At 37.4% G+C, this 13,643-nt stretch overlaps 1 protein-coding gene across 12 annotated transcripts in view; it reads left to right on the top strand.

Annotated features, from left to right (window-relative positions):
- The window catches only part of LOC109064829 (teneurin-4), a 208,012-nt gene that overhangs the window by 116,684 nt on the left and 77,685 nt on the right, over window positions 1-13,643 (top strand). For all 12 annotated transcript variants that reach the window (XM_042739124.1, XM_042739127.1, XM_042739122.1 and 9 more), the window contains 4 exons: window positions 1,405-1,619; window positions 3,487-3,703; window positions 9,620-9,721; window positions 10,356-10,550. In XM_042739124.1, the coding sequence (XP_042595058.1) occupies window positions 1,405-1,619; window positions 3,487-3,703; window positions 9,620-9,721; window positions 10,356-10,550 (729 nt within the window). The remainder of the gene's footprint in view (window positions 1-1,404; window positions 1,620-3,486; window positions 3,704-9,619; window positions 9,722-10,355; window positions 10,551-13,643) is intronic.

A 13,643-nucleotide genomic window follows, 5' to 3' on the forward strand; every position in this document is an offset into this window, starting at 1 on the left:
GTGAGACCTTGTTTAAATTCATGCATTTGCCAACTCAACTGGATGTTTCTGTTTTGCCTTGCACTATGGAAATCATAATTTACTCAGCAAAATAAATAAATAAATAAATTGATTCAGTATTTCCTCCCTAATTTCTCTTTAACTTGATTTGTTCAGATGTTTAAAATTGTACTTTCCAAAAAATCCAATCATTCGTAATTGATCAATGAATCTCATGCCTTTGCTGTAATGCAATATTTATTATTTTTTATATTTACTTTACATGAAATCATTATAAATTAAAAGCAATGCAATGTATATATATATATATATATATATATATATATGTGTGTGTGTGTGTGTGTGTGTGTGTGTGTGTGTGTGTGTGTGTGTGTGTGTGTGTGTACATATATATGTATATATATGTGTGTATTTATGTATGTATGTGTAGTTGGTCATAATACTTAAAAATAAAAATAAAAAAATAAAATAAATAATAATAATAATAAAAAAAAAACATTTAAAATGCAAAATAGAATTGTTTTGCTTTTTTGTTTTTTGTCCAGTCATGTTTTTTGACAGATTTCGTAAAAGTTCGGCCAATGACAAAATATGCGCCATAACTGAATTTTCACAACATGTGTAATTGCGCCTGATGTGGTAATGCTTTATGTGGAGGCGGTAAATTGGAAGGCGGGAAAGCGTGTCCTGTCTCTCCAGATATAGCACGCTGCAAATGATTGACTTTTGAGGAAACTGCCATCTGCTGCAGTGCGTGTAGCCCGACGCGAAAGCTGCCTGAGATTCCTCTGGGCTCTCTTTGCAAGGATGTCTGCTTTTGTCGCCATCACTGCGGAAATTGGCCAATCCACCTGAGCGAGCAGATGTTGCCATTTCCTAAGGGTCCAATGAGGAGGGCACATCAGCATTAGGTGCAGGGGCGTTTTCTCTGAGCACACAAGAGACGCACTGCCTCAGAAATATTCTGATGAGTAAATAATTGATAGTACAAAAAATAAAACAAATATATAAACAGCTGATATTTTATAAAGTGAGGCTGTCAATTTCCAAATCAAAACAATCTTGAAAACACAAAATTATTTGTAATCATGAATAGACTTTCTGTGTTTAATGAAGGTTTGATGATGAACAAAAATGTAACCATATACAAATTACTATTGCAGTTGTTTACAAAGTAATGTAAGAAAAAAATAAAAACATACGATATACATCTCTCACACGTTTAATTTTTGTGCCTGTAAAGTTTCAGCTTAGGAAAGCTCTATATGTTCAGTGTGGTTATTTTTTCCTGATGTGATGGAAAATCAGCAAGAGGGTCATTCACCCGGTACACTGACCCTCTGCTCGCACCATATGGTAGATTTATGAGGCGTCGAGCTGACTGATAGATATCATTTTCCACAGGTAAACTAGATGGCTTTTTCCCGGAGGACAGCTTCATAGACATGGGCGAGATAGACGTGGGCCGCAAAGTCGCCCAGCTGATCCCTCCTGGAATCTTCTGGAGGTCACAGGTCTTTATCGACCACCCCATGTACCTCAAATTCAATGTGTCCCTCAGTAAAGATGCCTTGGTTGGGATCTACGGGAGGAGAGGCCTACCTCCGTCACATACACAGGTGGGTCAGATAAGTCCATTCAGATAATATTTAAACAATGTTTGTTCTGTCTTTTAATCCAAATGTTGATGTTTATTGTATTTTAATGAGAATGAAAGTAGAAAGAGATGAGAAAAAATCCTGAGACTATTCAGGCAAAACAGTTTTTCTACATAGAGCATGCATGCTAAATGCTAAACGCTAATTGTTGACGTTTTTGAATTTTGAAACCTAAATTGCATAATTTCTGTGGAACTAGATGGACTTATATGACGAACATGTTTCCTAAACATTCCCTCTTCCATTAACCAGACAAAGTTTGGTTAAACTAGTGTTACTATGTAATATGTCTGCATATTAGACTGGGAAAGTATTTTACTATTGAAATGTTCACACATCAACCAAATAGCCTTATTCCTATTTCCTCACAAGGTTTGAGGACGTTTTTTTAATTGAATCAAATATGAAGGATCCACTTTTGTTTATTTGTCCCTCACATTTATTTGTTTATAGACGTAGCATATTCCCCCAAGATTTCATTTCATTTTGTGGCATATCGTCTCAAAGACTCATCTCAAAGACTTTGACGTAAACAGACACTTAATTTCAGTATCGAACACAGAGCATCTCAGCCTCCCTGTATTGATTTGGTTCATATGTGCAGTAGTATTGTGTCACTGGAAATTACTCCAAGACCTTGGTTGATAGACTCTTTTAATTCATCCAAGCTGACCAATAAGAGAGATTTATTTATTTTTTTTTCCATCATTTTTGTGTGAATAGATTGATTTTACAAGTGTGTTTCTTAATAACACATGTGGCTATGGTAAGGTTAATTGTATATGATTGGATTTCAGATTTCAGTGTTCCATTAAATTCAGTGGTATTGCTTGATTTGTCATTTGGCTTATGCAAAAATGTCAAATAAGAATGCCCCGGTGATATGTCATACCAAATTATATTTTATGTACTCAGCCGTGTAAGTTTGGGGTCAAGATTATTAGTTTATTTATTCATTCATATTTATTTATTCATTGATTTATATATTTTTAAAATAAGAAATGAATGCTTTTATTGAGCAAGGGTACATTAAATTTGTTTAAAAGTGACAGTAAAGACATTTATACTTGTTGCAAAATTTAATTCAAATAAATGTTGTTCTCTTGAGCTTTCTGTTCAACAGAATCCTAAAAAAATTGGTTTCAACAAAAATATTAAGCAGCACAACTGTTTTTAGCATTGATAATAATACTGTTTCTTGAGCACCAAATCAGCATATTAAAATGCTTTCTGAAGAGTCACATGACTCTGAAAACTGTTGTAATGGCATCTGAAAATTGAGCTTTGCCATCACAAGAATTAACAGCATATTAAGAAAAATATAAAAATAGAATAGTTATTTTAAAATGTAATGTTTCACAATATTACTGTTTTTTTTTACTGTTTTTATCAAATAAATGTGTCCTTAGTGAGCATAAGAGACTGAGAAAAATCCATGAGATCACATTGGATTCTCATTACTACTTTAAATGCTTGTAATATTTTGTAAATTGAAATGCTATAATATTAACTCCTAAGTATAAATAATGAAAATCAGCAATAATGAAATGCAGTATTTTTTTGTATTTTTTTTTTTTTTTAAAGAGGTGACGTATAACCCATACAGATTTGAGGTGTGAGATTCAAATTTGTACATATATTAGCATAAATTGGTACAGTGTTAGCAGCTGTCCTTTCACACCTTGCATTAGTCCTCTTTGCACAGTCTCAATCTGCCCTTAGAGACCAGCTCCTGTTGGCTCCAACGTGCAGGACTTATCAGATCCTGGAGGCTCATGTGTCATTCCTAATGCTTGTTTGTGGTCTGTCTGTCTCTCCTTGTCTCCAGTTTGACTTTGTGGAGCTGTTGGATGGCCGTCGACTCCTGTCGCAAGGGTTGCCAGGCCTCGAGGGTCCGCCTTTTCCAGCCCAGCAGCGGAGCCTGATGCCACTCACCAGTCACGATACAGGCTTTATACAGTACATGGATTCTGGCATCTGGCACTTGGCTGTGTACAATGATGGGAAGGAGACGGAGCAGGTGTCCTTTCTCACAACTGCGATCGGTTAGTATATCATTAAATGGAAACTTTGCTTTAAATAACGCAACGGGGTTAACTTTAAAAGTGCAAATGGTAATTGCATCTCAGGTGACATATGTAAAAGAACATTTGCACTGGGCCTCAGTAATAATAGCCATGTTTTCTAATGATCATGGAAGTTCACACATGGTACATGACACATTTTAACTTTGCTGCTGAAATCCGATGTTATGCATAACCTGACATTATAATGGCAAATTTAACTGTTTCTAATCTCTTGATTTTTCTTTTTCTTCCAATTCCCTTTCAATGGGATGGGGTGACAGTGTAATTTCATTTGTGGTTCTATGGTTATCCGAAGCATAGATCTTCCTTATTACCATGCAAGCTGTCAAATAGTAGTCCTCTAGAAAAGATTTTCAAAATAATTTCCTTGTAAACTTGGAGAAATTGATTCAGACAGAAATGAAATTGCCACATAACCTTTTTGTTTGTCAAAAAACAGTAGGTAATTCATATGGGAATTTGTTTCATGGGTGGTGGAAGAAAAAAATCATCACATGCCAATAAACTGTCCCTTATATCCCTGAAAATGTTTAAATTACCTCATTTTTCTTTTTACTATATATCGGTTCATGTCCCAAAAGGGCCTGAGTCACCATGATATAGACGAGATAAAGAAAGATAATGATTTACACTGCAGCCACAATAACTGTTGCATAGACATTTTTGCGCCACTTCATTGACATGCCAGTTTTCAAACTGAAACAACATTCACTATTCATATAGTCATTGCAAACATAAACAATCTTAACCAACCTTTGAATCCGATGGCGATAAAATCACTGAATCGTGCCAGAAAATGTTGAAATTACATTGCATACAAGTTTCTATTTAATTCAGTTATTGTGCAAATAGGGCCCAAGTTACTGTGATATGTATACTGTAGATGATATAAGGAAAGGTTGTCATTTAGACTGCGGCCAAAATAAATCTTGCTTAAATGGTTTGGCACCACTTCATTGACATGCCAATTTGTGAAATAAAATAACATTGGTAATTCATGTAGGCATTGCAAGCCTAAACAATCTTAAACCTAAAATGGCTTTGACAGACAATCTCAGCCAAAATGATCCAACATTTTTTCCCCGAATCAAATATGAATTAGGACTCGGAGGAAATTTTCGCCTGCACTGTGCTACTTGTCAGAGCCTGCCATCACTGATATTACTGCCATCTCAGCCAGCCTAGACCTCTACAGAGTAATCAAGGTGGATTTGAATAAGAAAGATTGCGGAAATGAGCAGTGCTTCACTATGCCTGCGTGTGTTCTTCACTGATGGCTCGTAAGACTCTTGTTGCTTTTTGAGTGCCTCCCAGCAAATCCCGCTTCCAATTTGCTGTCTATTTGCATAGAACACAGTGGCCTTGATTCAAAGCTTCTGATTGACGACCCTTACGTTCCCCTATGCATATTATTGGTCATTATTTGATCATATTCATGTGTGTTTTTTGATGTGAAAGACTTTGCCGTTCCATCCATTGCCATCACTGATGGAGGTGATTTTTCAATTTTGTCCTTTCCGTTCAGCATCCTGAAAGCGGCTTTGATTAGTGCGAGCCCCTCAGGAGGGAGGGCAGATCTTGAGGCCATCGCGAGGTTTCAGCTTTCATGGAGGTGGCAGCTGGGAGCTGTACTCACATGCTCTTTAATTAAACGCTCCTGGGCCATGGTCCATCTGCAGCGGGAGGGGGGAGGGGTTTGCCAGCCTGTCAATCGATGCAAGTGTGTCTGCCACACATCCATTTCTGCTGTTCCAGCTCGTCATGGGGAAAGACGGCACAGGATGGAATACAATACCATATAAACGACACATGACATGGTGGTTAAGAGTGGCGGAAGATGAGGAGAGAAGGAGACAGTCTGTTTATCCTGTGTTCGGTACTCTTGGATGCAGCCACCATTGGGAGTTTGTTGGCCACCTGCGGTTCAGGGCCAAGACGGTGGGCTTTAGAGAAAGAAGGTCTGGAACAGGAGTCACGCCTGAGTTGATTTGACTCTGAGCTGTGGAGCTCAGAGGGAAGCAGAAAGAGGAGGTGAAGAAAGAGGAAAAAAAGAGACAGAGAGGGTGAGAAAGACCAGAAGAAAGTAGGTCAGATGGATGGCGACCTTCAGCAGGGTTTCAAACTGAACCCAGTTTTCAGCACAGAAACACTACATGTTAAACTGAAGACAAAGTTTGAGCTTTTGAAACCCATTTTTTTGTGTTAAAATTCTTTGCTATCCTAGTTTAATATACAGAGGCCGTTAAACGTAATCCCTTAGTAAACTGTGATTCTGAGGCGTTTTCAAAACATTGCTCTATTTGTTTTGGGTTCGTGACCAGCCCGGCACTGCAACACTGCATCATCCAATGGCATGAGATTGGGGCGTGGCTTTCTGTTTGTCTGACCAATCATGGTCAGGGAAGTATTCAGGAAACAAAAAGCATAATTTGTTTTTGACACTAATGGTGCACACCTGCTTCCTTTATGCGTTTGTGAATAGAACTAAACTGCCTCCTTACCCATAGAAAAAAAAATGACAACTGAGATATTTTAAATATTTCTGTTTCTCTCTGCTAGACTGCAGAGAAATTAAACAGAGAACAAAAGGAGACTTTTAACTCTTTTAATCTCACGTGTCATCTGTAGAGTTCCAAAATTTATCCAGACAGTTTCAAACCGTGCAGTTAAATGTCAGATTTACCACTTTACTAGTACTATACAATCCATCTTCATTTTATAGCACTATATTCTTGCTGTATGTCAACAAAACTCTCGGTTTATATTTGGAATTTTGGTAAGATAAACTGTATCCTTAAATGAAACATTACCTGACATCTCAATGAAGTCTCCGGAGCTATAAGTGCAGCCTCTGAGCAATACAAATTTCCTCTGGGTACACGTATGCCATGGTCCATAAGGGACCTGAAGTGTTGAATATCTCTATTGTTCTGGCTTTTTCTCTCTCTGTGACTCTCTATTTTTGTTTTCTCTCTTTTTTTATTTCTTTATGCCTCTCTACTCCCTCTCCATAATTCTCATGACTCCTAATTACAAAGCTAAGGTGTCCATCCCATGTGCGACACAGTCTCATTTGTCCCCGCCATGTGGTCTTCTGTTGTCAGAGTTATCAAGGATGCATCTCTAGCTGTGCCTTGCTGATTGCTCTGGTCCCTCGGTTTCTGAGGAGCCAACAGGCCTTCAACAACAATTCTAATATTAGATATTTTTCACAGATTGAAGCCAAGGACAGTAGTCTTGTGCTATACAAGAGCACAGAGGAGTAATTAATGTCCGATCAGTAAAAGAGATTAAATGTGTTATCATCATTACTATTGTTCATACTTGGGGTTAGTCGCATGCAGAAATATGGACTCCTCCTTTTTCAAATTTACGACTGGACACGGACTTCTCAGTCACTGCTTAGAGATGAAATTATATGTGACAGTTCAGAAGGGAAGTGCAGGGTCTGGACTGCAGGTACTGAACTCAGATCAGTTGTAGTGTCAGAAATGCTTTATGTGAGAGTGACAGAGATGCAGCGAGAGATGGATTGGGCTCTACTGATACATGAGGAGAGCATCTTTCAAAACAGATATGAAGCAAAAAAGCCATCTCATGTATAAGTGCATCTGTGGATGTAATTGCAAATGACTTAATTTATCTTACAATACTACACATGCACAGTCACTCATAGTAGGCTTTATAGAGACCTGTATGTGCCCTCTGCTGAGAAATGGAGGCTGGAAGCCATCAAAATCCCTACCGAAGTCTTGATAGGCTCAGGCGTACCAGGGGGATAGCCAATCCGCCAGCCTTTTCCTCTCACATCAAGAGACTTGTGCCTTTAAAATTCTTTTAAAAACATTCTCTGCAGCACAGTCTAGTTACCACCCTCCCTTCTTCTTTTCTCCCCCCTTCTTTCGTTCAGCTTCCCGTCTGTTGCATCCTCTGCGATGATTGACTCTCTTGAGGAAGGGGAAGGCTGTGTCCGGGCTCACATTTCCAGCCCTTTGTCCGACACAAAAGCATCTTTGTCGAGAGAGCTCAGCCCCGGGCGCACCAGCGATTCGAAGGGAGCCTTAGAGAGGGAATATTTTTCACCGTTATTTCATGTTTAATTCAGGTTGCGTCTGATTTCAGCTGCACAGAAATGAGCATGGATTTGCCATATGTGTCAAAAATGTCATATCATAAAATATAGTAATTGCATATCGTCATTTAAGTTTCGCCATTGACTAATTTGTCCCAACCACTTTGCGAAATTATCTATTACAGAGGAAGCTGTTCTCAAGCAGGATTTCATTTTTTGTGTGTGTGTTATAACAAGTGAGGATCTGGCAAAGATTTGTTTGCTTTAATGTTTTTTGTGCCTCCGTTGCAGTTGTTATCAGTCGCGGAAAGTGATTCATGCTTAGCATTTGGTAGTTGATCCATGTATTTATCCACTGAGCTACAGAATTCTGGGACAGATAGCGACAGATGTAGGAATAAAGTTATCAAATAAAATGTCACAAGTTCATTTGAGGACTTTAATTGGTCATCAAAAATGATTGCAAATCACTCTATAATGAGTTTTATGTTGAAAAATAACTTGCAATTGTAATGTTCTAATATCATTGTATGCATGTCAGTTTAGACTTCCAGTTATTACAGACCTAATCACTACATCCATATATTATATGGCCCATTTTGCATATTTATGAGCAAACTAATTAATATTCATCAGCGAAAGTCTTAAATTCATGATTCAACAAGATTGCTTATTTAAGATAGATATCTAAATGCTTCTTGAGAGCTGTCAGTGTATGAATATACGATGTGTCTACCAAGAATCAAGCACCACTTCTTCACTCCAGGAGTGTGTCTAATAGATCCGCAATCTGTAATAAAGCCCTTTTATATATATATATCTATATATATATATACCTGCTTGAAATCAGAAATCTTGTAATTGACATGTTGACATTCCTTGCATTTAAATTAAGCATGCTTCACTGAAAAAAGGGTGTTAGATGGAATTTCCATTAGTTGTGTCACTGGATGTGTCATGCACTCGCGATGGTCAATGTTAATGTTGTTTCACAAAAACAGCTACACTAATTATGCTGAGTTCACCATTAGGCTGAAGTAAATTTGTCAAGTGGCTACACTTGAGTCCCACTTCACCTTAGACCTGCTATAGCAAACAGAAAATGCCACACTTTATTTTCTCTTATTTATGAAAAGAGTATACATTTTCTTGTACTTGATTTGTTCAAAAATATAGGCTTATATTTATAGGCTTAGCATGCGCACATTTATTTATTTTTTTTATTTTTTTACTCTTATAATGTCAGTTGAATTGATGTGCCAAAAGCATCATTAGCATAAAATGAAATTGCAAAAATATTGATGCTTCCCTGAACACACCCCAATCTGCTATTGGTTGGTCAAACTATAGCCCCGCCTCAAATTCACCTCATTGGTTGAGCCAATGTTTTTGTCGGACTTGTCAGGCTCATCAGTGTTTATATTTCTTATCTGCATAGTACAAAGTAATTTAACATGAAAAATGTCACACTTCACCTTTAAGACAAGCAATATATGATATGATACAACTTATATGACTCTATTTTGGAGCTGCTCCATTTCAATAAATGGCCTGGGGATAGAGTTTTGAGCTCTGAAAGTTCTCTGAAAAAAAACTCTATTTTGAAATATCAAGGAAAATGACATTTTTTGGTATGTGACCCCTTAAAATTGAAACAGAACATAAAGTAACCTACACCCCAAAAAAATTTGCTTTTTTACACCAAGTTCTTTAGGGAAAGAGAATAAACTGCATCTAGCGAGGGAAGTACTGATGAATGTGCATCCTTCTGACAAGCATTGTTTGATGACGTTGTTTTGCAGACTCTATCGATGACTGTCCTAGTAACTGTTTTGGAAATGGAGATTGTGTGGCCGGAAACTGCCACTGTTTTCCTGGCTTCAGAGGACCCGACTGCAGCAGGGGTGAGAATTCTGTTTGCCTGCTCCTCCATTAACCTCCATTTCTTTCTTTATTACTTTCAGTCCTTCATCCCTGCAGTCTTTTCTGTTTCACTTTCTCTGGCACTCAACATTTTCCTTTGCTTAAAAATATACAGTAGTCATTGTTTTCACCACTGTATAAGCCACCACTGTAATTAAATAAGTGATTATAATGATAAATATGTATGTGTGCATGTAAATTTGTGTGCATGTATAAAAGTGCGATGATTCATAAATAAAATATATTCATTTGGACATATCAAAATGTTTATGGTTATGCAGCAGCTGTAGCTTGTTTTTGGCAGCCATTTCTCTTGTGCCCTGTCACTTTAAAATCGATTTCCACATTAGAATTCAGTTGCTCTTTCCTGTTTGCATGTTTGTAGTGTATTCTGGTCTCTTGATCATTCACGTTTCAGAAATCCCTTGTTCATACACAAAACTTCAAGATCAATATGGTCTCACTCACTTTTACCACTGTAACTTTTGCTGCAGTGGTCATATTGATTTTTACACAGACATAAGTCCAGCAGACCAGCACAAGCAGTTTTTTTTTAACTTATTTTTTGATGCTACATTTGACAGAAATTTAACATTTTGTGTGTACTCTTTCCAGCGTCCTGTCCAGTGCTTTGCAGTGGGAACGGTCAGTACCTCAAAGGCCGCTGCATGTGTCACAGTGGTTGGAAAGGATCCGAATGTGATGTTCCCACCAACCAGTGCATCGACATTACCTGCAGCGGACATGGCACATGCATTGTGGGAACTTGCATCTGTAATCCCGGCTACAAAGGGGAGAACTGCGAAGAAGGTACCAGAAAATGTGGTGAAAAACACTAAACTACAGATAAAAAAGTTTGACATATAAGATTTTTAAAGGTTTTTGAAAGAAGTCTCTTGTGCTCACCAAAGCTAAAAAGAAAAACATTTAAAAGAACTGTTTCTAATTTGATACATTTAAAAAAAATTGATTTATCCCTGTAATGTCAAAGCTAAATTTCCAGCATCATTGTGACAGTTATCAGTGTCACATGATCCTTCAGAAATCGTTCTAATATGCTGATTTGATGATGAACATTTCTGTTTTTTGTATTTGTTGCTTAATATTTTTGTGGAAACCGTGATATATTTTTTCAGGATTCTTTGATGAATAGAAAGTTAAAAAACAGCATGATTTGAAATAGAAATCTTTTATAACATTATAAATGTGTTTACTGTCACTTTTGATAAATTAGTGTGTGCTTGCTGAATAAAAGTATTACTTTTTTCTTATATTTTTTTAAATCTGACTTATCCTAAACCTTTCCATAGTGGTGTATTAAAATTTCCACAAAATATTAACCTGTTTTCAACATAGATAACAATATTTTATTTATTTTTTTAATAAAAAAAAAAAAAATCAGCATATCATGATTTTGATTAATTCAGATGGGTCATGTAACACTGAAGACTTATTTTGAAGTTATTTTAAATTATAACATCTCACAATATTGCAGTTTTACTATATTTTTTTAATCATAAATGCTGCCTTGGTGACTTTTTTCAAAACATTCAAAAATATTTGTAATTATTCCAAACTTTTGAGCAGTAGTGCAATTTAATTTTTTTTTTTTATTCCTAAAGTTGGGCAAATAAATAAACTTTTAGCCATTATATGTGTAACTTCACCATAATACTTTTGTTGTAAGGATGTCTCTGCTATTTTTGAAGCCGTTGCCCCTTTTATAAAGAAAAAAAATCCAAATTGCACAGAAATGGAGAAAGAGGCCCTTCTTGGATTTTTTTTAGTATGCATATGTACCCTTCTGAATATTTAAGGTGGGCGTACATGACCTTCGAGTTTGTAGCGGGCCCATAAGTATCTGACTCATCTCGTTACGCCTAGAAACTCTCCCCACTCCTTTACATGCATTATGGATACTTCTGAAGGTCCAAAGCAATCCATTAGGAGATGAACAAATTCTTTTGTGTCAAGATCCAATAAGTTGAATTTGCTTGGAGAAGTCTGAACTACAGCGGCCCAACGAGAGGGGCGACCGAGGCTTGAAGAGATAAGATTAAAGTAGCCATTGTGTTTGGCAGTTTTTGAAGGCTCTCATTTCAAGATGAAAAATGATCTAGGCGATTTTGACAAATGGTATGTTCTGTCTGCTCTGACCCCCGGCAATTCTATTTCGGGTCTCACCGTCGGCCGTTCGAGGAAGAGAATGCCGACACTGGCCCTTTAACGGTTCTACCTTTCTTCGCCGCGACCTTCAGGCGGTGATGATTAATTGCCAGGAGAGAGGCTCTTGTCATTTAGCCTATGATCTCTGTGCCTTGTGCCCAAACCATCTGCTAAGAGACCTGAACTCCTGCTTATCTATAGGAACGGCCTCTCCACCCATTTGTGTCACGGTAAAGGAAGTCGGCAATGTAGCGACCCCATCCCTCCTTTCCCATCATGTCCCAGCTGGCCTCATGTTAGCCATCTGTGAGGGCACATTCTTGGTTCATGCCTTCGTTTTCCAATAGATATGCACTACTGTTCAAAAGTTTGGAGTCAGTATTTTTATTTTTAATTTTTTTAAGAACATGTTACAAAAATGTGAAAAATTTCATGTCAATGCTGTTCTTTTAAACTTAAAAATATATATATATATATTTAACGGTTTCATTATTTTATTAGTTTTTTTTTTTTTCAATAAGGATCTTTATTTATATAGCGCTTTAAACAAAAAAGATTGCGTCAAAGCAACTGAACAACATTAATTAGGAAAACAGTGTGTCAATAATGCAAAATGACAGTTAAAGGCAGTTCATCATTGAATTCAGTGATGTCATCATGCAGCTCAGTTCAGTTTAAATCTTATCTGTGCAATCATTTACAATCAAGTCAACGATATCGCTGTAAATGAAGTGTCCCCAACTAAGCAAGCCAGAGGCGACAGCGGCAAGGAACCAAAACTCCATCAGTGGGAGAATGGAGAAAAAAAACCTTGGGAGAAAACCAGGCTCAGTTGGGGGGCCAGTTCTCTCTCTGACCAGATGAAACCAGCAGTTCAATTCCAGGCTTCAGCAAAGTCAGATTGTGCAGCAAAAAATCATCTGTTTCCTGTGGTCTTGTCCCGGTGGTCGTCTGAGACAAGGTCTTCACAGGGGTATCTGTCTCTGGGGCTCTAGTCCTGGTCTCCGCTGTCTTTCAGGGCTGTAGAGGTCCTTTCTAGGTGCTGATCCACCATCTGGGCTGGATACGTACTGGATCCGGGTGACTGCAGAGACCCTCTGACTTGGATACAGACTGGATCTGGTGGCTACGGTGACCTCGGAATAAGAGAGAAAACAGACTAATATGAGCGTAGATGCCATTCTTCTAACGATGTAGCAAGTACATCAGGTGTTATGGGAAGTTATCCTGGTTCCGGTTTACCTAATTAATGCAGCCTAAAAATCCTTTAACGGATTTGGATATTAGAAGTGTATTACTATGTTATGTGTAAGCCAGGTTAAAGGGATGGGTCTTTAATCTAGATTTAAACTGCAAGAGTGTGTCTGCCTCCCGAACAATGTTAGGTAGGTTATTCCAGAGTTTGGGCGCTAAATAGGAGAAGGATCTGCCACCCACAGTTAACTTTGATATTCTAGGTATTATCAAATTGCCAGAGTTTTGAGAACGGAGCGGACGTGGAGGACTATAATGTAACAAGAGCTAACTGGATAATAATAAAAAAATCTTCATGAAGGATCATGTGACACTGAAGACTGGAGTAATAATGCTTTGAGGTTAATGAATCACTGTATTTACTTTAATATACATTCTTAGTGTATTCCCAGTACATCAAAAATAGACTTAAAAAATCTTGACAAACATAGGTTTTCGAGTTAAATTAACAGCTATATCTGTTCCATTGAATTTCAGTTTATT

Source organism: Cyprinus carpio, chromosome B15 (genome assembly GCF_018340385.1).
Source record: "Cyprinus carpio isolate SPL01 chromosome B15, ASM1834038v1, whole genome shotgun sequence".
Lineage (NCBI taxonomy): Eukaryota > Metazoa > Chordata > Actinopteri > Cypriniformes > Cyprinidae > Cyprinus > Cyprinus carpio.